Source organism: Carcharhinus amblyrhynchos, chromosome 28, assembly GCF_965287045.1.
Source record: "Carcharhinus amblyrhynchos chromosome 28, sCarAmb.v2.hapA, whole genome shotgun sequence".
Taxonomy (NCBI): domain Eukaryota; kingdom Metazoa; phylum Chordata; class Chondrichthyes; order Carcharhiniformes; family Carcharhinidae; genus Carcharhinus; species Carcharhinus amblyrhynchos.
The window spans coordinates 34,228,700-34,254,683 of record NC_137351.1 but is presented as its reverse complement, the minus strand read 5'-3'; the positions used below and the strand labels follow the sequence as shown (position 1 = coordinate 34,254,683).

At 44.9% G+C, this 25,984-nt stretch overlaps 1 protein-coding gene across 1 annotated transcript in view; it reads left to right on the top strand.

Moving 5' to 3' along the window:
* The window catches only part of adamts17 (ADAM metallopeptidase with thrombospondin type 1 motif, 17), a 459,909-nt gene that overhangs the window by 292,865 nt on the left and 141,060 nt on the right, over window positions 1-25,984 (top strand). Inside the window, exon 13 of the mRNA XM_080214008.1 lies at window positions 2,929-3,092. Within this exon, the coding sequence (XP_080070134.1) occupies window positions 2,929-3,092 (164 nt within the window). The remainder of the gene's footprint in view (window positions 1-2,928; window positions 3,093-25,984) is intronic.

The window sequence follows — 25,984 nt, the reverse complement described above, 5'->3', positions numbered from 1 at the left end:
CAGACACAAGGAAAAGGTGCAAACTCCACACAGACAGTGACCCAAGGCTGGAATTGATCTCGGGTCCCTGGCGCTGTGAGGCAGCAGCACTAACAACTGTGAAAGTCTCACTGTGAACAGGAACGTGAACTTACGTTGTACAGGCTCCGTGTACTATCTCTCCCACCCTTATGCAGGATCCGCGTACAGTGTCTCCCACCCTGTACACAGGCTCGGTGTACAGTCCCTCCCACCCTGTACACAGGCTCAGTGTACAGTGCCTCCCACCCGGTACAGGTTCTGTGTAGTCTCTCCTACCCTGTGCACAGGCTCTGTGTGCAGTTTCTCCTATCCTGTACACAGATGCCATGTACAGTTTCTCCCACCCTGTAAACAGCCTCTGTGGCAATCTCACACTGTATGTAGACGCTGTGGACTTTTCATTGGCACCAACATGTGAAGTCTAGTCCAACAGCACACTCCCTCAATATTGATCCTCCAACCTTGAGTGCTGTGTCAGTGCTGACCCTCTGACAGTGCAGCACTCCTTTGGTACTGACACCTCAACAGTGCAGCTGTCAATCGGTACTGACACCCCGACAATGCGGATCACCCTCGGTGCGACTGTCTGACAGTGCAGTGCTCCCTCCGTACTGACCGTCTGACAGTGCAGCACCCCCTCAGTACTGACCCTCTGACAGTGCAGCACTCTCTCTGTACTGTTCCTCTGACAGTGCATTCTTTCTTTGAAGATCCAGGAGGGGACTTTTCACCCTGACTGTCAGCATTGCCAATGGTGAGTGTACCAGAAAGCAGTAGCTGTGTTGTGCAACATGCTAGACTGCTCTGAGCATGCATAGTAAGTGAGAATTTCAGCTGACTAAGCTCTAAATCCAAGAGCTGCCTAGTTCCCCTTTGACAACAATCACAACTCAATTGCTTTCGGTCCCTAAGCGCTCCAGGCAAATTCCCAAACTATTATTTGGAGGTGGCTCTGCAAGTGCTCCTTCAAGACATTGCAAACCATACTTCACATAACTTGTCAGTGCCACTGTCAACAAACCAGCACTGTTCACAATCTGTTAATGCTTGCCTTGGGGCACCTTTTCAGAATTGAGGTCTTCTCCTCGAGTGGCAGGGTTCTCTAAGGTGACCAATTGGCAAATTGTATCAAGAGCTTTAATAGTTGACGGAATGTATCCTTAACATTGTTTCTGAACTATTTTGTATTGAATTAGAGAGTAAAGTTAAATGAATGTGTGCATCACAAAGCACTTCACAGCCAGTTAAGGCATGTTATATTGCAATTAATCAAAGGCTTCTGAATGTGCGCTGAGGGAAATTGGATAGGTTTTCAGAGATAATACAGAGAGATTGGCAAACAGTGTGACTGCACTAGCTGACATCGTAGATCTACAGTTAAAGAAGTTCTATTTTATAAGTCAAGCATTCTGCTCACTTGTCTATTTGATCAGTTAACTAGATTATTGGAAGTTTGTTCTGTTTTTACTTCTCAGTTATACCCAAGTTGTCAAGCAGGTCAGCTTGAAGAGGTTGCACTGAGTTGAGTTCTGCACTTTTGTGCGCATGTTTAGAAAGAGACAGTGTGTAATATTGGTTCTGTTGACCAGACAGCCACCAAGAGGAAATCCACTCACATTATTTATATGTCAGGTTGGTTCAGTGACAGCAGTCATGCCCTGAATCTGATAAGGTATGTTCGATCCTCATTGTGTGCCCAGGCATCAGTTTGCTGTTAGTGATGCCATGTTGTTTTTGAGATGTTAGTGCATGTACCTGATTGCCTTTTTGATCTATAATGGATCTGGTTGCAGATTATGAGTATACTTGTTAACATTCACACACCAACCAATGCTGCCAAAGACTTGACACGGTCTAATTTGTACCACTCAACTGTGTACAAATTGACTACGTTATTTCCCTGAATAACAATAGCAGCCAGACTTCAGAAGTCCACTGTGACATGCACTGGGATTTTTAACTAAGTCTCTCTCCAAATGATAATGGTGCTTCAGTTCTTCCAGAGTTTACTACTGTTTATACAAATCATTTTTTATTTGGCTGCTTTAGCTCCAAGATAAGTATCTATGAAAGAAATGTATTATATGTTTAAACTAAAAATCATGTACTAAGTTAGTAGTTTTCCTGGTTTTCCCCTCTAATTTGTTCAGCTTGCAAGCTGTGTATGCTGTGGGTGGAGATCAGGTTGTGTGTCTCCATTCAGCAGTTCTGTTTTTCACGTTACTTCAGGAAATTTTGTTGCTGATTTTTTTCATTAAGGATGATCGAATTCTGGTTACTGTCATTACTTTCAAAAATGGATTCCCTTGGGAATTTTTCTACCATAATAATTTTCCATTGTTACACCAGAAAACAGGATGGCACAGTGGTTAGCACTACAGCACCAGAGACACAGGTTTGATTCCTACTTTGGGTAACTGTGTGAAGTTTGCACATTCTCCCCGTTTATGTGTGGGTTTCCTTCGGCTGCTCCGCTTTTTCCCCAGAGCCTAAAGATGTGCAGGTTAGTTGGATTAGTCATGCTAAATGCAAGGGGTTGGGGGATAGGATGAGGGGAGGGCCTAGAAAAGAAGTTCTTTCAGAGAGTCGGTACAGACTCGATGCAGTTCTAGCAGCATCTGTGGAAAGAGAAACAGAGTTAATGTTTCAAGTCCACACTTCAAAATCCTGCCAGACCAGCTGAGTTTTCCAGCAATTTCTGTTTTTATTTCAGACCTCCAGCATCCGCAGTATTTTGCTATTAACCTTCTATTTACACACTGTTTTTAAAATTGTGTAGCAGTTGATTTAACAAAAAGGGACCAGCGGCTTGGCAACATATGAGAAGGTGCCAAAGTGGTGCAAGATAATTTATTTGTGTCCAGCTAATAACCAGTTTGCTGATGCTTTGTACCTTGTGCTTACCAGTCCAGGGCCTGGAGGAACAAACTGCCAGGGAGCCAGTGTGGAGCACAAAGTGTGTGAGAACTTGCCCTGTACCAAGGGATTGCCCAGTTTCAGAGATCAGCAGTGCCAGTCCCAGGACAAACAAGGTCATAAGAAAAAACACTGGACTGCAGTCCTCATTGATGGTGAGCACATGTTAATCTGTTTGCTCTTTGAATAAGAACCACGGTGAGGCTGAAAGGTTATTGATCAAGTGCAGATTATAGACTGCAATCACTTTATTTTTAGGGAAATGCAGTGACTAACATCCATATGATAAGGTCCTACAAATAATAGTGAGACAATGGCCAGGTATTTAATTTTGCTGGTGTTGCTTGAAGAATAAATATTGATCAGGGTTTTGGAATAACTCCCTTCCAATTTTTCGATCAACGCAGTCATTTTTTTAATTCATTTGTGGGACATGGGTGTCATTGGCTGGCCAGCATCTATTGCCCATCCCTAGTCACCCTTGAACTTAGTGGCTTGATAGACCATTTCAGAGGGCAGTTCATAGTCAACCACATTTCTGTGGCTCTAGAATCACGTGCCAGACCGGGTAAGGACAGCAGATTGGTAACGTGGCGAAATATCTGTTCCTGTAGATGCAGCTGTGAACATCATATGGTGTATTGTTCTGTAGTGCAGAAACTAGGATTGCTGTGCAACTCCTCATCTTTTAATCATAGAATCCTTATAGTGCAGAAAGAGGCCATTCGGCCCATCAGATCTGCACTAACTCTCTGAAAGACCTTTTCACCAGCTCCTCCCCTCCACTCTATCCCCGTAACCTCATCCATTTATCATTGCTAATCCACCTAACCTGCACATCTTTGGACTGTGGGAGGAAACTGGAGTACCCACAGGAAACCCATTCAAACACGGGGAAAACGTACAAACTCCACACAGACAGGGACCAAGGCCGCAATCAAACTGGGCCCCTGGTGCTGTGAGGCAACAGTGCTAATCGCTGTGCCACTGTGCTGCTCTAATGCAAACATCAATCACAGGGAAATCCTAGGGTTTCGTTTGGTGGTGGGAGCTCTGTGATAATGTTTTAAGGTGGAGTCTTTACATTTGTCTGGGCAGTGACATGATTTACTAGGATGCTACCCGGATATGATAGTTTGAATTATAAGGAGAGGCTGGATAGACTGGGGCTTTTTTCTCTGGAGCATAGAAGGCTGAGGGGTGATCTTATAGAGGTCTATAAAATAATGAAGAGCACAGATCAGCTTGATAGTTGATGTATTTTCCCAAAGGTAGAGGAGTCTAAAACTAGATGGCATAGGCTTAAGGGGAGAGATACCAAAGTGTCCAGGGGGTCAATTTTTTCAGAGGGTGGTGAGTGTCTGGAACAAGCTGCCAGAGATAGTAGTAGAGGCAGGTATAATTTTGTCTTTTAAAAAGCATTTAGACATTTCCATAGACAAAATGGGTATAGAGGAGATAATAGGCCAAATATGGGCAATTGGAATCACCTGACGAAGAGGGTGTCCCTCGAAAGCTTGTGAGTATATTATCAAATAAATAGGTTGGACTAAAACCTGGTGTTGTCAGACTTTTTACTGTAATTGGAATTAGCACAGGGGCTTAACAAAAAAAGGGTGGCATTGGCAAGTTGGGCCGAAGGTCCTGTTTCCATGCTGTAAACCTCTATGACACTGAAAAGTATTAACTTAAGCTGGTGCCAATTCCACACATACACAATCGTGAGAGGCATGTTTGCAGTAGGTCATTTAAAAATAATTAATGAAATGATGAGTGATTGATAACCAAGAATAGATTGCATTAATCTTGAAAGGTTGTTTCAGTGGCTGAGTGACATGAAACTCAAACCAGCTTTTTGTGCTTTTCCTGCAGTGCGGAATGTATAATTGACTGAATGAATTATATTGGGTGGTGTTTACACTTTTCCCACTTCAGCCATGACTGTGTGAAGCAGCATGTGGTGGGTGAGAAGGCAAATGCTGAGGTCAACGGCTGTTGCAAGCTTCTGCATGACTCCCGTGCTCACTCATTGATGCACACGTTTTCACTCCACTCACTGCACTCCACTCCACTCCACTCCACTCCACTCCACTCCACTCCACTCACTCCATTCACTCATTCACTCCATTCACTCACTCACTCCACTCACTCACTCACTCCACTCACTCACTCCACTCACACAATCTCACTCTGTAACTCACCACCTCTCATTCCTTCATTCAGTCTCTCATTCCCTCTATCTTCCTCAGTAACTCAGCCTCTTTATCTGTGATCCCAGGCCCAGTGAGTTAGGAGAGAAATTCAAATGGAGCATTTAATTTCCAGCTTCATTCTCACTGATCCACCATTTAAACGTTGCTGGTTTGGATGGTGCTTAAATCCCTGGCCAACGAGTTCTGCTATTTAAAGAATGATTACTGCCTGCCCCGCATGGAAATTCAGAACCTTTGATGTCTAGATTCTAGCCCTCTCTCACAGGCAGTTCCTGGCAGCATCCCACCCTACCATACTTAATCAAGATTAGTCATGGCACGAATCAATTCCTGTTTCCCAGATTGCCTGGATCCACTACAGTTAGCCTGTGGCTGCAACAGGTTGACAGCAGACCCCATCTTCCTGGCCCTTTTTTTTATTGCTGTAACACCTGGATAACAAAGACACTTATGTCAGACTTTTTATTGACTACAGCTCAACCTTCAACATTATTATTCCTACAAAATTCATCTCCAGACTTCATGGCCTGGGGCTCAGCTCCTCCCTCTGCGACAGGATCCTAGATTTTCTAATCCACAGACCGCAATCATTAAGGATTGGCAACAATGCCATCTCCATGCTCATCCTCAACACCAGTGCCCCACGAGGCTGTGTCCTCAGCCCATTTCTATACTCCTTATGAACATATCACTGTATAGCCAAATTCCCCTCCAACTCAATTTTCAAGTTTGCTGATGACACCACCGTAGTGGGTTGGATCACAAACAATGATGAGACAGAGTACAGGAATGAGATTGAGAATCTAGTGAACTGGCGTGATGACAATAATCTCTCCCTCAATGTCAACAAAACAAAGGAGTCACCAACTTCAGGAAGCGTAGTGGAGAACATGCCCCTGTCTCTTTCAACAGGGATGAAATGGAAAAGGTTGAGATCTTCAAGTTTCTAGGTGTCCAGTTCACCGACAGCCTGTCCTTGTCCCCCATGCCAATGCCATATTTAAGAAAGCCCACCAACACCTCTACTGTCTCAGGAGACTAAGGAAATTCAACATGTCTACTACTATTCTCATCAGCTTTTATAAATGCACCATAGAAAGCATTCTTTCTGGTTGTACCGCAGCTTGGTATGGCTCTTGCTCTGCCCAAGATTGCAAGAAACTACAAAGCGTCATAAATAAAGCCCAGCCCATCACGCAAACCAGCCTCCCATCCATTGACTTTGTCTATGCTTCCCACTGCCTCAGAAAAGCAGCTAGCATAATCTTGGACCCCACACACTCTCTACATACTCTATTTCACCATCTTCCGTTGGAAAAAAGATACAGAAGTCTAAGGACACATACCAATCAACTCAAGAACAGCTTCTTCCCTGCTGCCATCAACTTTTGAATGGACCTACTTTATATTAAGTTGATCTTTTGCTACCCCCTAGATGTGACTGTAACACTACACTCTGCACTCTGTCCTTTCCTTCCCTTAGTCCAGTATGCTTTGTCTGTATAGCGCGCAAGAAACAATACTTTTCACTGTATACTAATACATGTGGCAATAATAAATCAAATTATACCTACCTTGTTGTTGGCAGCATTGTCCATGTGCCAGCAAGCAGCAATCTGCCCAGTGACTACCCACTCAAATTGGTGAGCTCCCACTCACTGCCAACACCAGCAAACAGCCATGCTAATGAGGGGCAACACTTAAGCTCTGGTATGTTAATGATGAAAATTGTCAAAGGGGATTTCTGCTTCTCCTGCCAGAAGTTCAAATTGCCCTTAGCTGCGCGCACGTCCGTGCGCGTGTGTGTGAGTGTGTCAGGGTTAACACAGTGCTGATATTACTAAAGAAATACCTGCTAAAGCTGTCCCAGCAGTCAGCAAGAAGAAAGAGTGAGGAATGGGCTTCTCAGGAGACTTTTGTCCTGTTTGTTTAACTTTGTCTCCAAGTTTCACGTTGATCAAAGTTAACTACTTTCAACAGTCTGGTTTTCTAGAGTCCTGAAAGCTAAGTGTGTAAACATGATGGATTTTTGCTGTGCAATATGTGATGGAAATTCCATCCTTATTTCTTTCTTCAGGACACTATTTTTCAGCTGAAGTTTTAAAAGTCATACACCAGAAGAAAACGGTGTTATTTATAAACTCTTCCTGAGCTGAATAGAAAGTCTGGGACCATTTCTCACTCAGTTGGAAAGGAGGGACAGTTGCCAATGTGGAAGCACAGGGCATTGAGCCAGAACCTGCGCAGTCTGTACAGGCCTGTGAAATGGCTTCAAGGTGATTGGCCACTTGTCAAGTACTTCATTCCTAGAAACTCGCCTGAATTAAGTTTCCCGTGCGATGGAGCAGAGCCTGAAAGGTACAGAGGGGGGAGAGAATTATTCCCCACTGGATGAAATCAATGGAAATAAAAATCAGGCAGTTTCTAGAGCAAGTAACTAACCTAAAGGTTAAAATTAACTATGTAAACATTAATTAATGGGAGTGGAATTCATAGAATCCCTACAGTGCAGAAGAGGTGACTCGACTCGTGCGTCTGCATTGAGTCTCTGACAGAGTATCTTACCCAGGCCCTCTCCCACGCCCCATCACATTTACCATGGCCAGTCCACCTAACCTGCACATCTTTGGACTGTGGAAGAAAACAGGAGCACCCTAAGGAAACCATGCAGACACACGGGGAGAATGTGAAAACTCCACACAGACAGTTACCCAAGGCTGGAATTGAACCCAGGTCCCTGGAGCTGTGAGGCAGTAGTGCTAACCACTGCCACAGTGAAACAGAAGAACTGGCATTGACCATTTGGACCGAATGGCCTGTCCCTGTGCTGTAAATTCTACCTACTTCTGATCATGGTCAGAACATTAGGACAGGAGTAAAGACGGCACAGATTAATCCAATGACGTGCAGTTATGGAGAAATACAAGGGGTATTACAATGTCAGTGGACACTCATCATTGGCCAGCAGAATTGGAGCTTCCAAGGTCTGAATGGCCTTCTCTGATTGTTGATGGTTTGTATGAAGGCTTAGCAATGAAAATGAATACCAGGGTATGTTGCAAGCTGGCCAGTTGCTAGGTTTTAAAGCTCGTCAAAACTGGAAAGTTGGCAGGTGGAGTTTCCAGCCTTGACTCTGCACAATAACATGTTTAAAAAGCTCGAGTCGAGCCAAATCAAGAGAGATTTGAACCTGGCTCTCATTCAGTCAGACCAGAGAAATCAGGTATGCAAGTATTTTGAGGCTGACTCTCCTCTCAAAATACTGTGCTGTTGAAATTGGCTCACCTTCACATACCAGGCACTAGCCTTGGTTGTTCACAGCGCAACCCCACCCTTATAATAATTCACTTTCTGTTCTTCTCTCACATCTGGTCAATTTACATTGGAATGCACAGAAGTGGGAGAGAGCAGTGTGGTGAAGCTAGGCAGTCCCAAAGTTCAAAACATGCAGCACACTATCACTTCCACTCAATCCCTTTCTCTGCAAGAATGCAGAGCTATGTAGGAAAGAGAGAAACCATTCTGCTCCATTTGGCTAGTCTTAAATTCAGCAAATGAAAAGGTTGTTTTCTGTCCTGATTTATCAGGAGAGCACAGGTTTTGGCCTTATGTTGCTGTATGTGGAGAAATGATGAATTGCAACTCTCAATTTACATCCAGCACTGCAAAAGATTTATTTTGCAGGGAATAACATGTGGCAGCGAACTTATTAACTGAGCCTCGTTTCATTGCGAATGGTATGGAAGAACGAAATAAGGATTTCCAGGCTGGACCCACCATATTATTCTCTAACAAGAGGATCCAACACTCTGGAATGGTGACCTCAGGGCACTGCTCCCTGCCAAATCAAACACATGTATTCTTTTTGAGTATGGCCTTCTAAAAGAACCTACACAGCCCAAAACTATCATCTTAGTAAATGAATGGAAAATTCACATAGCCAGTGTTCCTCTTCTTCGACTGCAAAGAATACCTAGAATATCGAGAAGAGAAAATCAGCAAAATGGGGCAGTAATTTGCTCCAGCTTCTCTTGCCTACAATTCACTTCCCCATTTACGTGTGAGAGATCTTTTAATACAGTAAGTGTTGAGCTGGTTTTGAAGTGACTGAAGACAGTAGTATCACAAGTACAGTCTTAGCCTGAGACATAAATCTGTGTCCAGGGGTTAACTGTCAACGAGACCTCAGCCACAGCATGCACACAGGCAGCAAGTACAATGTTAAAATAATAACTCACAAGCTCCAATTTTACAATAAATAAAAACTAATGTTGTCAATGTCCATGATGAAGGCACATCCATATTATTTATTTTGGAGACAGAAGTTTGAAAATATAAAATTCACCCCATATTTAGAATTAGGTTACAGACTCAGGGGAGCTTGTCCTATAGAATTGTTGGCTGAGGAGTGTAAAGTGTGCTGTTGGAGCAGTTCGTGACTGGCTGCAGTTCCCATTGAAAGGTGTCTTACATTATTATAGAAAAGTGAACCAGTCTCTTCACTGTGGCACAGCAGGGAGTTGCAGACAGCAAGATTACTTTGATTCATGTTTCATTTTTCAACCTTTTTTAAACCTTACTTTCCATCTTTTGTCCCTCATCACTGTCACCCTTCCTCCCAACCCATTAGGGCTGTCTATTGCATGTCTCAGGTTGTCCTTTGACATACTGCCCACCTTTGTTCTGTCATTGTTCAGTCTGATCTCTTAATATGCCGTTATCAGCACTCTTCTTAGCCATGATTACCACCATTTACATTTCCTTTGCCATTTTGTCTATGACATCTTTGTCTATCTCTCCTGTCTCCACCAACCACTGGCTCACTATCCTTGCCCACCTCACCCCGCTTCCCCCACCCTCCTCACCACAACAGTATCAATCTCATCTTATTTCCTATTGCCTTCAGCTCTAACAAAGTGTCATCCAGTCTTGAAGCGATAGCTCTGTTCCCCACAGACAGTGTCAGACCTGCTGAGATTTTCCAGCATTTTCTGTTTTTGTTTCCGATTCCAGCATCTACAGTAATTTGCTTTTATCTTTTTAAGAATACTTTGATGTTGAGGTATTGGGGTTTGTGCGGAAGGTGCAAGCCGCCACTCCAGTGAAAACACATGTACCAGCTGCATTACAGGAGGTTGATCAATTCCCACACACTGGCTTTGAATAAGCAGGAAGTCTGGTGCCATCAGGAAGGAGGAGAGAATGCTTCTCACTTCTAAGAACCGAGGAACAGGACTAGGCCATTCAGCTCCTCCAGCCTGTTGCATCATTGGATAACTCAAATAGTTTCTTAACTTCACTTGCTAAGGAGGGGTTCAGGTACTTGAGCAATTGGGGCTCATTCTGGGGAAGGTGGGACCTCTATAAGAGGGATGGTCTACACCTGAACCAGAGGGGAATCAATATCCTGGGGGGTAAATTTGCAAAAGCGATGCAGGAAGGTTTAAACTGATTCGGAGGGGGGGAGGGATAGTGAGGAAAGGGGGTGAAAGTGAGGGGGGCATAGTTGGGGAATGCAAGGCACGGCATAGTGGGGGTGGGGCGGAGCAGGGTTTGAAATGCGTGTACTTTAATGCGAGGAGTATTCGCAATAAAGTGGATGAACTTGCAGCGTGGATCAGTACCTGGGACTTTGATGTTGTGGCCATTTCTGAGACATGGATAGAGCAGGGTCAGGAATGGATGTTGCAGGTTCCGGGGTACAAATGCTTTAGTCGGAGTAGAGAAGAAGGTAGAAGGGGGGGTGGGGTAGCATTGCTAGTCAAGGACTGTATCACAGTGTCGGAGAGAAAGTTTGATGAGGACTTGTCAGTTGAGGTAGTATGGGCGGAGATTAGAAATAGGAGAGGAGAGGTCACCCTGTTGGGAGTCTTTTATAGACCTCCTAAAAGTTCTAGAGAGGTTGAGGAAAGGATTGCGGAGACAATCCTGGTTAGGAGTGAAAGTAATAGGGTAATTGTTATGGGGGACTTTAACTTTACGAATATTGATTGGAGTTGCTATAGTTCTAGCTCGCTAGAGGGGTCAGTGTTTGTACAAAGCGTGCAGGAAGGTTTTTTGTCTCAGTATGTAGACAGGCCAACTAGAGGTGAGGCTATATTGGATTTGGTGCTGGGAAATGAGCCAGACCAGGTGCTAGACTTGGAAGTTGGTGTGCATTTTGGTGATAGTGACCACAATTCGGTTACGTTCACCTTAGTGATGGGAAGAGATAGGCATGAACCTCGGGTCAGCAATTTTAGCTGGGGTAAGGGCGATTATGAGGCTATCAGGAGTGAATTAGGAAGCATGGATTGGATTAGGGGATTACAGGGACTGGGAACGTCTGAAATGTGGAGTTTTTTCAAGGAGCAGCTACTGCGAGTCCTTGATAGGTATGTCCCTGTCAGGCATGGTGGATTTGGTAGATCTAGGGAACCGTGGTGCACTAAAAGAGTTGAGTCGATGGTTAAAAAGAAAAAGGAGGCTTATGTTCGGATGAGATTGGAGGGCTCAGATAGTGCACTAGAAAGCTTTAGATTGGCTAGGAGGGAGTTGAAGAGTGAGTTGAGAAGGGCTAAAAGAGGACATGAGAAGACTTTGGCTGATAGGATTAAGGAGAATCCTAAGGCGTTCTATAGGTATGTCAAGAACAGAAGGTTGGTCAGGGCAAGATTAGGGCCAGTTACGGACAGCAGGGGGAAGTTGTGTGTGGAACCGGAGGAGATTGGAGAAGTATTGAACCAATATTTCTCTTCGGTGTTCACGCAGGGGGACATGAATATAGCTGAGGAGGACATTGGGTTGCAGGGGTGTAAAATAGACAGTATTACGGTTGATAAAGAGGATGTGCTGGAAATTCTTGAGGGGCTGAAAATAGATAAGTCCCCTGGTCCGGATGGGATCTACCCTAGGATTCTCTGGGAGGCTAGAGAGGTGATTGCAGAGCCTCTGGCTCAGATCTTCAGGTCGTCATTGGTCTCTGGTGTAGTCCCGGAGGATTGGAGGATAGCGAATGTTGTCCCATTGTTTAAGAAGGGGAACAGAGACTTTGCCGGGAATTATAGACTGGTGAGTCTTACTTCTGTTGTGGGCAAGGTTTTAGAAAAAATTATTAGGGATAGGATTTATAGTTATTTGGAGTGTAATGAATTGATTAGAAATAGTCAGCATGGTTTTGTAGCGGGTAGGTCGTGCCTTACTAACCTTATTGAGTTTTTTGAGAAGGTGACCAAAGAGGTGGATGGGGGTAAGGCAGTTGACGTGGTATACATGGATTTTAGTAAGGCGTTCGATAAGGTTCACCATGGTAGGCTTCTGCAGAAAATGCAGATGTATGGGATTGTGGGTAATCTAGGAAGTTGGATCAGGAATTGGCTATCAGATAGGAGACAGAGGGTGGTGGTGGATGGTAAATATTCATCATGGAGTGCAGTTACGAGTGGTGTGCCTCAGGGATCTGTTTTGGGGCCACTGTTGTTTGTAATTTTTATTAATGATCTGGATGAGGGTATAGTTGGGTGGATTAGTAAATTTGCTGATGACACCAAAGTTGGAGGTGTGGTAGATTGTGAGGAAGGGTGTCATAGTCTGCAGGGAGACTTAGATAGGTTGCAGAGCTGGGCCGAGAGGTGGCGGATGGAATTTAATGCGGAGAAGTGTGAGGTAATTCACTTTGGTAGGAGCAACAGATGTGTCGAGTATAGGGCTAACGGGAGGACCTTGAATAGTGTGGATGAACAGAGGGATCTAGGTGTGTGTGTACATAGATCCCTGAAAGTTGGGAATCAAGTAGATAAGGTTGTCAAGAAGGCGTACGGTGTCTTGGCGTTTATTGGTAGGGGGATTGAATTTAGGAGTCGCAGTGTAATGTTGCAACTGTACACTACTCTAGTGCGGCCGCACTTGGAGTACTGTGTGCAGTTCTGGTCCCCGCATTACAAGAAGGATGTGGAGGCGTTGGAGAGGGTGCAGAGGAGGTTTACTAGGATATTGCCTGGTATGGTGGGGAGGTCCTATGAGGAGAGACTGAGGGATCTAGGGTTGTTTTCGTTGGAAAGAAGGCGGCTAAGAGGGGATCTTATTGAAACATATAAGATGATTAGAGGTTTAGATAGGGTGGATAGTGATAGCCTTTTTCCTCGGATGGAGAAAGCTAGCACGAGGGGGCATGGCTTTAAATTAAGGGGGGGTAGCTACAGGACGGATGTCAGGGGTAGGTTCTTTACCCAGCGGGTGGTGAGGGATTGGAATGCCCTGCCTGCTGCAGTTGTAAATGCGTCTAGTTTGGGGGCGTTTAAGAGATCTCTGGATAGGTTTATGGACGAAATGGGATTGGTATAGGCTAGTGGGTCATTGTTTTTGTAACTGGTCGGCGCAACATCGTGGGCCGAAGGGCCTGTTCTGCGCTATAATGTTCTATGTTCTATGTTCTATGTTCTAAACCTGCCTCCTAATTTGGGCAGCAATTCATTGATGCTCCTACCCTACCTACATTATCATTATCCCCACCACAGGACCTCCTACCTTGACTATGGATACCCCCTGATTTATCTCCTTTTATTATGTTCCTTCTAGAGACCAATAACCTGATGAATTTCCTAGCGACCAACTGACAGAAATTTCCACGGGTTTAAGAGTTCTCATTTTAAGACTTTTAGTTTAAGAAACAAACTGAAAGCAACATTGATCAAACATTACCGAACAGGCAACTAGTACAGCAATTTAAAGTAAAGATACTTTTGTATTAGCTAATGAATGCAATTAGATTATATCTTACGACATCTTTTAGTGTGCACCACACTTCTGGCAGACGTGTAACATTACAGGAACAAGATCAAAGTTACAAACTCTGCCCATTGAAGCAGTGGAAACTACCTCGTTGAATATGTTTAAGTCACAGGTAGATAGATTTCTGATCGATAAGGGAATTAAGGGTTATGGGGAGCAGGCGGGTAAGTGGAACTGAACCACTATCAGATCAGCCATGATCTTATTGAATGGCGGGGCAGGCTCGAAGGGCTAGGTGGCCTACTCCTGCTCCTATTTCTTATGTTCTATTTCTTATGAAACAATGCAGTAGGATGTTGCAATTTTATACAGTTGAGTAGCTTGTTAGGTCGTTTCAGAGGGCATTTAAGAATCAACCACATTGCAATGGGTCTGGAGTCATATATAGGCCAGACCGGGTAAGGGTGCCAGATTTCCTTCTCTAAAGACCTTTTGTGAACCAAATGGGGTTTTATGACAATTGATAACAATTTCAGGTTCTCTATTACTGATAATAGCTTTTAATTCAAGATTTTATTAATTTAGTTTACACTCTACCAGATGCCATGGTGGGATGTGAACCCATGTCCCCAACATATTATAGAATCATAGAATCCCTAAAGAGCAAAAAGAGGTCATTCAGCCCATCGAGCCTGCACTGGCAACAATCCCACCCCATAGCCCCACATATTTACCCTGCTGGTCTCCCTGACACAAAGGAACAATTGAGCATGGCCAATCCACCTAACCTGGACATTTTGGAATAATTGAGTTGTTTCTTTTTTCATCTGTATTTAATGTTTGTGTGGGTAATTTTGTGGGTGAGTCAAGTGAGTGAGATGTTGGGTCCGATTTTACCATTTTGATTCTAAGTGCTGGGCGGACTTGAATTTAGGAGTGTTTCAGATCCGACTTGTAAACCCGTTCTCCAGCACTACCATATGCACTCTGCCTGAAAAAATATCACTGAGTCCAAATTGTGCTGCACAAGCCTGTGGGCAGGGCTTTTCGCGCCTGAAACACTGCAGCTCGGATTGGCACCTCCACTGCGTACGCTCACAAAAAGATGATAGAATAACGGTCCCCAAACACACTGTGCCTGGGCTGGATAATGGCTCCCCCTGGCCCCCACAGATATTGTTCCACCCCCACAACATTACTGAGCCCCTTATTTCCCCCATCCACCTGCCACCCTGACCAATCTCAGCCCCTTCACCCTCCTTCTCTCCAACGATCTCAGCCAGAGTGGCAGCAGACCTTCCCTTCTCCCTCACTCATCGCAGGCAGAGAGATCCACCCCCCCCCCCCCCCGCCCTCCACTGTACAGATATCGGGCAGAGCGATCCCCCTTCACTGCCACCCTGAACCCTCTCTCACAAGACCTCATCTCCTCCGGACTCCAATGGCTGTGTGACACCTCGCTCTCCCCTGTCCTCCATTATTGAAGCACTCATCCACTACCTGCAACCCATAAGAACAATAACATAACAAGTAGGAGCAGTCGAGCCCTTTGAGCCTGCCCTGCCATTCAATAAGATCATGGCTGATCTGAAGTGGATCAGTTCCACTTTCCCGCTTTCTCCCCATAACCCTTAATTCCCCTGTCTATCAGAAATCTATCTACCCGTGACTTAAATATATTCAACGAGGTAGCCTCCACCACTTCAACGGGCAGAGAATTCCAGAGATTCACCACCCTTTGAGTGAAGAAGTTCCTCCTCAACTCTGTTCTAAACTGAGGGCAACCCCCTCCCCATCAGCACATCTGCAAATACTCACTTGCCTTCCCCTCAATGCTAGCAAGCAAACTGCAAGTAATTTGCTGGAATGCTCTGCCAAACTGCCTGCAGCTGATCTGCCCTAACGAGGGGCAGCTCCATTAAAAACTCAAAAGTAGACAGGCAGGGGTAGGCATTCCTGCACAAAATGTATGCACAACCAGCACCCTGATTCTCTGAGGGATGCTACTGGATGCAGCACAAGCGAGCCCTCCTCTCCCCGCAGGAGAACGCAGACCAAGTGGGACTGATGGAAACTGGCCTGGGAGGAACTCGCCGCTTCGGTCAGTTCCAGGGCACTGGCCCCCCAAACTGGGAAGCAGTGCTGAAAAAAAGTCAATGATCTCATCCATGCAGCACCGGTGAGTGCAGAATCCCATTTTGTATCTTCCCCCAAATCTTCCCCAGATCCTCCCATCCCCAGCACCCTGCATGCTTCCAACTCTGACCCCTTCCTTTCGCCCCAGTGAACCTGACTGCGCTTGCCCTCTAAGGGCCACCACTTGATACTCTGCAGGAGTCACGCCATCATTTATTTCATGGCTTCTTCTGTCTCCACAGGAGAAGACCAAGCACAACACCTGTGAGAGGCCAAAGACAGGGGGTGGTGAGTCAGACCTCTGGGTCCTCACCCCCTTTGGGGAGAGGGCGCTGGAGCTCTCCAGAGAAGGGGAGATGTGGGCTGTCAGTGACAGCATGGTCAGGCTGCCATCAAGACGTGAGCACCTGTCATTCCTTCAATCACTTGGAGGCAGCTTCTTGGGGGTGCGAGGGGGTGGTTTAAAGGAGATGTACGAGGCATGTTTATTTGCACAGAGAGGGTAGTGGGTGCTAGAACTCACTGTCGGGGGAGATCGTGGATGCAGATATGATAGTGATCTTTAAGGAGCATCTCTACAGTTATGTGAATGGGATGGTAATAGAGGCATATGGTCACTGAAGGGGTAGGGGGTTACAAATCAGATGGGCAGCCTGGTCGCTACAGGCTTGGAGGGCCGAAAGACCTGTTCCTGTGATGTAATTTTCTTGGTTCTTTGTTCTATATTCTATAGAGACATGTGAATCATGTGTTTGGCATCCTGGATTCCTTTCCCTCCCTGCACTTAACCTTGTGTCCTGTGTTGCAGGAACAGATCCAGACGCTCTGGGGCCTTTTGGATTCTAGGCCCCGGCCATAGGTCCCACCCATCCTGGTCAAGACAGCTGGGATGAGTCCTTGGAGGATGTGGGTGAAGGAGTTGGCACAAATTTTGGTGTCCCCCACACCTCACAACTCACCATCCCAGATACTGACACCTTGGTGGGTCCAGTCAGTGGAGAGGGACTAGGTCACTCTCTGTTGAGCACAACACATCTGATGATGTACATTGGGTGGAGAAGGGACTGTCCGAGGCCATTGGTATGCGGGAGGCCTGCCAGAGGCGAGGACTCGGCTGGCTCCAGGCTACATGCTGGGCCTCTGAGATCAATTCTCCCTCAGCTACTGGAGATTTAGCAACAGAGCCAGCAAATGCAGGAGGAGCTGGCGGCCACACTGGACCAACTGCGAGGCTGTTGGGAGGAGTCCCAAAGCTTTCAGGTGAACCAGATATTGCCTGTCTTGTGTGCTTCCCCAGGCCAACGCTGCAAGGCTGGTGTCTACAGAGGAAAGCCTGGGGCAGGGGATCCTTATCATGAGTGGCAGGCTCCAAGTGATGGCCGAGTCACAGCAGGCCACAGCTGAGGGGCTGAACAGACTTTGAGTTTCAGCTGCCATGGCTGAGAGGCTGGAGAGCTTGCAGTGGACCCAGTGGATTATGGCAGCAACCATTGAGAACGTGGCCCAGCCTCAGAGGACCATGGCTGACGGCTTGCAGAGTGTGACCCAGTCTCAGAGGGCACTTGCTGTGGCCATTGAGAGGTGGCCTCGTAGAGGGCTTGACCACCATGTGTAGGATGCAGGTGGTCCTCCAGGTCTGGAAGTGCGAGGTGATGCCAGAGCTTCTGGAACTCACTACAGAAGCACTACCGTCCCATGGAGTGACCCAGGGGCCCATAGGAACGCCACAGAAGAGGAGGAAGGGCTTGAGCCCATGCTGGGGCCATCCAGCCAGAAGGCTGTGGCTACACCTTCTGACTCCCCGCTTCCTGAAACCAGGGCATCTTGGGCAGTGGGATGAAGAAGGTGTCATGGAAACGTTCCAGACACTTGGAAGCAAGCCAGGACCCTCAAGGTCCAGGGCCTTCAGAGGATGCCATCACCGTGCAAAGGGCGATTGACGTGTGTGCAGTCAATCGCATCTTGCACATTAGGCATCCCCACAGTGGCTGCGAACCCTGCAGCCTGGGCTTCCTGATGGGCTTGGTCCAGCTTGAAGTTGATGAACAGGATGAAGTTGATGCAGGTGTGCATGGCAATTAGAAGATGCCACAAACTGCTCCGCTTGGGGTCTGGGAAGAGTCAGTAGCGTAGAAGTTTAAAGCGGCCATCAATTTGACAGCCACTGAGAATAGATGCCCCGTCCCCTTCCCAGCCTCTAGGTGCCAGGTCCTGCAACAAGTTGCACAGGTGTTGCACAGTCTCATTTCAGTCGGAGACATTAGCATCTCATGGTGTCTGACATCTGCTTGAAGGACACACGTGCACAGGTCTCTGCTCCCTCCTCCTCTATGCCGCCCACCCCTGGGGTGAATGGCGGCCACCTCCTGCCTTTCGTAATCGTCTCCCTCTGGTTGTGGAACTGGTAAGGCCTGGGCCTCTGGTACCTGCAAATCTTCCTCCTGCTGCTCCTCTTCAGCTCCAGCAGGAACTAAAAGAACAGCTGGATCTATTGGTTAAATAGAAAAAGCCATCTTGTCACTGTGAAGGGGTTGGAGGTCGGGGGTGGGGGGTGCGGTTTATAGTGATTGGAGATGGAGAGGAACACGTAGAGATTATGGAACGCTGCTTGCCCATAGCACATCAACAGCAATAGCCACCACCCCCTTCCCCCAATACTCCCAGCCCCATGCTCCCCACAATCACTGCTCCTTGAAAAGTTGTGAGGCTGCAGCAGTGCAATTTGCAAGGGCTTTGTGCACATCCTTCAGCTGGAAGTGAGCTGAGTGCACTATGACCCAGCAGCATCGCAAGGCCCGAGGTCAGTGCTGAGACCCGAGTCTGTGCTGCAAGTCGGACATCAGAGACCCTGCAGAGCCACAAACCCCTTTCCTCCCCACACACACTCGCAGAGCCGCCACCAACCCAAGACAGAAAATAGCCGCAACAACAGGACTCTGTGAGTAATAGAGAACTGTTGGACACTATACACTTACCTCCTCACTAACCCTCACTGATGGAGCACCTGAATCAGACTTTTATTGATCATTTCTGATTTACGCTGATTCCTGAATCCCTTCTAGTCCTCATCTTGGTTCACTTCTTTACCCTGCCATTAAATTTGGAATTTAATGTTGGCAAGTGTGAAGTTGTCCACTTTGGTAGGAATAATGGTAGGAAGGACTATTACTTACATGGCGAAAAACTGCAGCATGCAACGATGCAGAGGGACTTTGGGGTCCTTGTGCATGAGTCGCAAAAACCCAGCCTGCAGGTACAGCAGGTGGTCAGGAAGGCAAATGGGATGCTGGCCTTCATAGCGAGGGGGATTTAATATAAAAGTAGGGAGGTCTTGCTGCAACTGTACAGGGCACTGGTGAGGCCGCAGCTGGAGTACTCTGTGCAGTTTTGGTTGCCGCACTTACGCAAGGATATTTTGGCCTTGGAGGGAGTGCAGAGGAGGTTTACTCGGCTGATGCCGGAGTTGAGGGGGTTGAACTATGAGGAGAGGCTGAATAAACTAGGCTTGTACGCGTTAGAGTTTAGAAGAATGAGGGGAGATCTCATTGAGACATATAAGATGATGAAAGGGATGGATAGGATAGAGGTGGAGAGGCTCTTCCCGCTCAGAAAGGGCAGTAGGACTAGGGGGCACAGCCTCAAGATAAAGGGGGGGCGATTTAGAACAGAGTTGAGGAGGAACTTCTTCACTCAAAGGGTGGTGAATCTCTGGAATTCTCTGCCCGTTGAAGTGGTGGAGGCTGCCTCGCTCAATATATTTAAGACGCGGGTTGATAGGTTTTTGATAGGCAAGGGGATTAAGGGTTATGGAGAGGGCGGGAATGTGGAACTGAGACACGACAGATCAGCCATGATCTTATTGAATGGCGGGGCAGGCTCGAAGGGCTAGATGGCCTACTCCTGCTCCTATTTCTTATGTTCTTATGTTCTGTGTTCCTGCTCTGGACACTTTATTCATTAACTTTGTCATGCTTTGCAGTGCCTGCTAAACTTGCACTTCTGGAGTAGAATGTAATGATCCTCCTTTTTGTTAGGTACGGGTTTCAAGTAAAATGGATCAAAGGTGAATCAGCCATGATCTCACTGAATGTCGGAACTTGCTTGAGGGACTGAATGTAATACTTGTACAGCAATATTCATCCTTATATATTTGTTTTTGATCTTTCATTTCTTGGAGAAATGTCACCAGAGACTGACCATCAAACTCTTTCTTTTCTCTCTGCATAATGTTAACGTCCAAGTTACAGTGCACAGACAAGTTAAATAAGCTTTCAAACTGAATTAAGTTCATTTTAAGATCTATACACATGCTTAAAGTTCAACTGAAGTATAGTCTCACTAGCTGCCCCATTACTGGGTGCTGAAGCACAGACAATTCCTAGAGAGATTGCATTTGAGGAGTGCATCACAACAGCATGAATAAAATAAAGCATAAACATAATTAATTCCAATATATGATGCAAGGCAACCATTTCCAGGCTGCATTTTAACACAAAGAACGCACAAGACAGGTACCGGAGATTAGCCTTGAATACCACTGAATCTTTGGCAGTCCCTCAGAGTCAAGGATGACTTGCTTCCACTCCAGGAAGGTGGGTTCTGCAGTGGCTCAATAGCCCAACCCTGGAGCCACAGACTGTGTCACAAGTTTGGGAGTTGATGTTTGATGAGGTTGGTGAATGGACATTCTGGATTCTGTTCCCTTTTTCTGCTGTTTACACTTTTCTTCCGCGTGCTCCACTCGGTGATGCTCAAGTGATTCCCATGTGTCAATGGGGATGTTGCATTTATTTAGGGAGGTTTTCAGAGTGACCTTGTAGTGTTTCCTCTGCCCTTCTAGTAATCACTTGCCATTGTGAAGCTTGGAGTCGAACACTTTTAGGAGTCTTGCATGTGAACAATGTGGACTGTCCATTGCAGCTAATCAAGTGTGACCAGTACTCAATGCTGGGGATATCAGCCTGGGAGAGGACGCTTAAATTGGTATGCCTAGTCTGCCAGTGGATTTTCAGGATTTTGCAGAGGCAGCATTAGTGATATCTCTCCAAGGATTTGAGCTGCCTGCTCTATATTAAATAGTTGAATAGCAACACTTGTAATTTTGGCTTGAAACCTGAAATCCTTGCTTGACTGACTACATTTGGGAGTTGCCACTTATTAATATTATTATTTGATGCACATTTCATTGCTTAGGTCAGAAGGTTTAGTAGCTTGCCCATGAATTGTACATGGTCTGTGAATTAAACAAATTTGGTGCTCCTTTGTCATTCTGTATTATTGAACATTTTAGGTATCAGTCACGGCTCACGGGGTAGCAGACTCATTTCTGAGGAAGAAGATTGTGGATTCAAATCTCATGACAGTTTTAGGCAAATAATCTGGATTTGTACTCCAATGCAGTGCCCTCTGACTGCACTGTCAGAGTCTTTCAGATGAGATCCCATTTTAGTGGGTTAAGAAAAGAACTGGCCTCGGTAAATTGGAACCCAAGATTTGGACTTTTAAAAGGAGGTGGTTCAGCTACAGTCAAGATACTTTCCGTTGTGGTGGAAAGGGAGCGCAACCAAATCCGGAGCTCCCTCGATGAAGAAAGAGATAGAATCAGATGAAGCAGAAAAAGTGCAGCAGATATTAGATCGATGTTACAAGCAAGGACCAGGTACAGAAAGTTCAATGGAAAAGTGAAAAGGAAATAAGAGGGACACACTGTGTCTGAGAATAAACTAGCAGTTAAAATAAAGCAACCCAAAAATCTACTATAAACACCAAAATCCAAAGAGGTGTGGGTTAGGTTGATTGATGATGCTAAATTTGCCCTTATTATCAGGAGGATTAGCCGGGTAAATAAATGGGGTTACCAGGATGGGACCTGGGTGAGATTGTTGTCAGTGCAGGCTCAATGGGCTGAATGGCCTCCTTCTGCACTGTAGGGGTCCTATGCTAAATAGTGAAAGAGTAGTAAAAAGAGGGGTAGGACCAATTCTTGATTATAAAGGAACCCTGTATATTGAGACAAAGGATTTGGCTGATATGCTAAATGAATGCTTTGCATCTGACCTTACGAAGCTAGAAGATAATGTCACAATGAAAAAGGAGGTAGTTAAGATGCTGGTTAGGATAAAAATTAATAAAGAGGAAGTGCTGGAAAGGCTGGCTGTGTTTAAAATAGGTAAGTCACCAGGTCCAGATGGAATGTATCCTAGATTCCTGCAGGAAATACGGACGGACATCACAGAGGCATTGGCCTTAATCTTCCAATCTTAGATATGTGGATGATGCTGGGGACTTCCGAACTTACAAACAGAATATTACATCCTTGTTTAAAAAACGTTGTAAGACAAAGGGTACAATTTTATTGTGAATGCAGGAATAAAGTGACTCGGGATACATACGCATAAATAGTTCAAAGTGGCAGGGCAGATGAAAAAAAGGCTGACAGGATCCTGAGCTTTATAAATAAAGGCACAGAATGCAAAAGGAAGTTCTGATGAACATCTAGAAACTCTGGTTAGGCTTCAGCTGGAATATTGTGCCCAATTCTACAGAAAGAATTCTCAGGAATAGTTCTAGGAATGAGAAACTTTAGTTATAGAGCTAGATTGGACAAATTGGGGTTGTTGTCCTTGGAGAATAACAGGTCAAGTAGAGATTTTCTAGAAGTATTCAAAATCATGAGAGATTTAGATGGGCTGACAGAAACTGTCTCATTGCTAGAATGGTCTGGAACATGAGAATACTGATTTAAAGTGATCAGCAAAAGCAACATTAGAAAAATCTTTTTTAAGTAATGAGTAGTTTGGATTTGGAATGTATTGACAATCCTGACTTTCAAAGAAGCGCAGGATAAATAGTTGAAAGAAAAAAAATGCAGGGGCACAGGGTAGTTGTGAAAAAGCAAGACTATCTGGCTTGTTGTTGCAGAGTTCAGCAATGACTTGGTGGGCCAAATGGCCTCTTTCTGTGTTGTAACCATTACACAATGCTATGAAATTGTGGCCCCATCTGCCTCTAAGGCTAAAGATTCCATTGCATTATTCAGAGAAAAGCATGCAAACTATTCCCCACACCCTACCAATATTACTCGAGAAGCAGCACTAAAACAGATTATCAAATTGCTGTTTGTTGTGTGCAATGTGCTGCCTTCATTACAACAGTCACACTACAGTCATTTGCTTTAAAATGCCTTGGGATATCCAAAGATATAAGGCACAATATAAATGCAAATCCCTTGTTTTATTACTGTTGTTTCCGATTTTTGTCAAGTGCTTCTACGTCAGCCTTTTGAGCAAAATTTGTTCCCTAAATGTAGGTTGTGCCAAGTCGACTGTGTGAAGCTGTGTATGATAGGCGCATGAATTAGGAAGATTATAGAAAACTGCCGGTACAGTTGGTCTCCACAATCAATATGTGCTGTAAGCAAGAGAAACTTTTCATAAAATCTGGTATTTCATTTACATCTCTAAAATATTCAGAGTGGCATTATTATTGTAAAATGCTTTATAAGGAAGTGAACGTTATTTTTAGCTTTATATCTAAGAGGCCCCAGCCTGGTGAAGTTGCAACACAATGCAAGTACTACACGCAACCAAAGAGCAATGATAGACGGAGCTAAGCGATTCCACAGCCAACTGATCAGATTAAAGCTCTGCTGTCCTGTCACATCCAGCCCTGTATGGTGGTGGCCAACTAAATAACTTGCTGGAGGAGGAGACGCCACAATTATCCCCATCCTCAAAAGATGGAAAAGCCCAACACAACAGTGCAAAAGACAAGGATGAAACATTTGCAGCCGCCTTTAGCCAAATGGAGTGCCGACCATTGCTGGTTTAAAATTCTGGTCTCTTCCTAACAGCTCTGTGGATGCACCTATTCCAGATGGACTGCAGCGATTCAAAGAGGTGGCTCCCCATCTTCTCGAGGGAAATTAGGAATAGGTGACAAATGCTTGCCTAACCAACAACACTCATGCTAAGAAAGATATTTTTAAATTATCAACGCATGCTTCCTAATATATCATTGTGAATTTTAAAGATAGCTTTGCTAAATTTTCCATGACTGGGTAGGAAGCACTCTTGCTTCTCAGCCAGAAAATTAGTGTTCAAGGTTGAATTGAATTTGAGTATAAAACCTGAGTTGACACTTCAGTGCAGCGTTGACAGAGCACTGCACTGTTTTTTGAGACGTTAACATGAGATCTTGCCCAATTGATGTGAAAGAAGAATGGGGAATTCTTCAATCTTCATTTCAGTTAATACCAGTAATTTGTTATTTTGGGATTTTTTTAGTACAAATTGGTTGTATATTTTTCTATGTAACAACAGTGACTGCATTTCAAAAGTTCACTAATTACCTGCGAAGCATATCGGGGGATGTTGAGGATGTGAACACCCTACATAAATGCAAGTCCCTACTTTAATAAAAATAATCCTTGGATAGATTCTGGAGCATTATTCGCTGGTAACATGTTATTGTAATCATTTAGTTAATGGTCAACCTTGAATGACATTGAAATGGGAATTTAGGAACTCAAGACCAAGTGTAATTTTGAGGTGAAGCAATTTAGAAAGCAGGAATAATTGAACCATGGTGGCAAATGTAATTCCATCCCCATTTTACAACCAAAATATCTTCATTTAATAGCACCTTTAACTTGGTAAACTCTTTCAAAATGCTTCACAGGAGTGCTGTTCAGACTGAAGTTGACACTGGATCACTTAAAGAGATATTAGGAGAGGGGACAAAGGCTTGGTCAAAGAAACAGGTTTTTGGGACAGACTGAAAGAAGGAAAGAAAGCAAAAAAGTGGCTTAGGGATTGAATTCTAGAGTTGAAGAGCTGGCAATTGAAGGCACAATTAAAATTGGGGATGTGGAAGAAGCCAGAATTGGGGGAGCACAAATATCTGAGACAGCTGGAGGACTGGGGGAGATTAGAGAATCAATGAAGGTCAAGGCCATGGAGAGACTGAGGGAGATTATCGAGACAGAGTAGGTAAAGATCCTAGAGAGATTAGAACACAATAATGCAAATTTTAAAATCGAGCATTACCTGGCCAGGAGCCAATGGAGGTTAGCATCATCCTTGGTTTATCAATAATAATATCGATAAACCAAGGATAAATCAAAGTATCAATAATAATATTGATACTTTGATTTGCTTCTGTTGCAATAAACTCCAAAAATAGGCAATTTAGAAGCAGAGAAGTAGAGTAGTTCAGTGTATAGATGTTGTTCTGCAGTTGAGGCTGAGGAGGTGGGAGATGTGAAACAAGCACCTTTGCTGGTGGAGGTGTGTACTGAAACTGCAACAAGTTTACATGGGCAGTTTCTGTTAGAAATATAGATATACTTTTGGGAAAAATTGACAAAGAACTGACCTGAAAGAAAGTTTTGTTGCCAAAGAGGAAAGATGTTCTTGCTGTCGAGGCAGTACAGCGAAGATTTACCAGATTGATTCCTGGGAAGGTGGGACTGACGTATGATGAGAGGTTGCGCTGGTTAAGATTATGTTTTCTGCAGTTCAGAAAAATGAGGCGGAATCTCACAGCCTATAAAATTTTAACAGGTCTAGATAGGGTAGATGTAGGAAGGATGCTACCAATGGCAAGGGAGTCCAGAACTAGGAGTCACAGTCTGAGAATACAGGGTAGAACATTTAGGACTGAGATAAGAAGGCATTTCTCAACCCAGAGAACTGTCAGCCTGTGGGATTCTCTACCACAGAGAGCAATTGAGGCCAAAGCATTGTATGTTTTCGAGGAGGATTTTGATATAGCTCTTTGTGTTGAAGGGATCAAAGGATATGGGAGGAAAGCGGGAACAAATTACTGAGTTGGATGATCAACCATGATCATAATGAATGGTGGAGCCGATTCAAAGGGCTGAATGGCCTACTCTTGCTCCTGTTTTTTAGCTTTTTATGACAACACGGAAATGTAAGACTTTTAATGTATTATTCATAACAATACGTGGGAGACGTTCTGCACCGTCA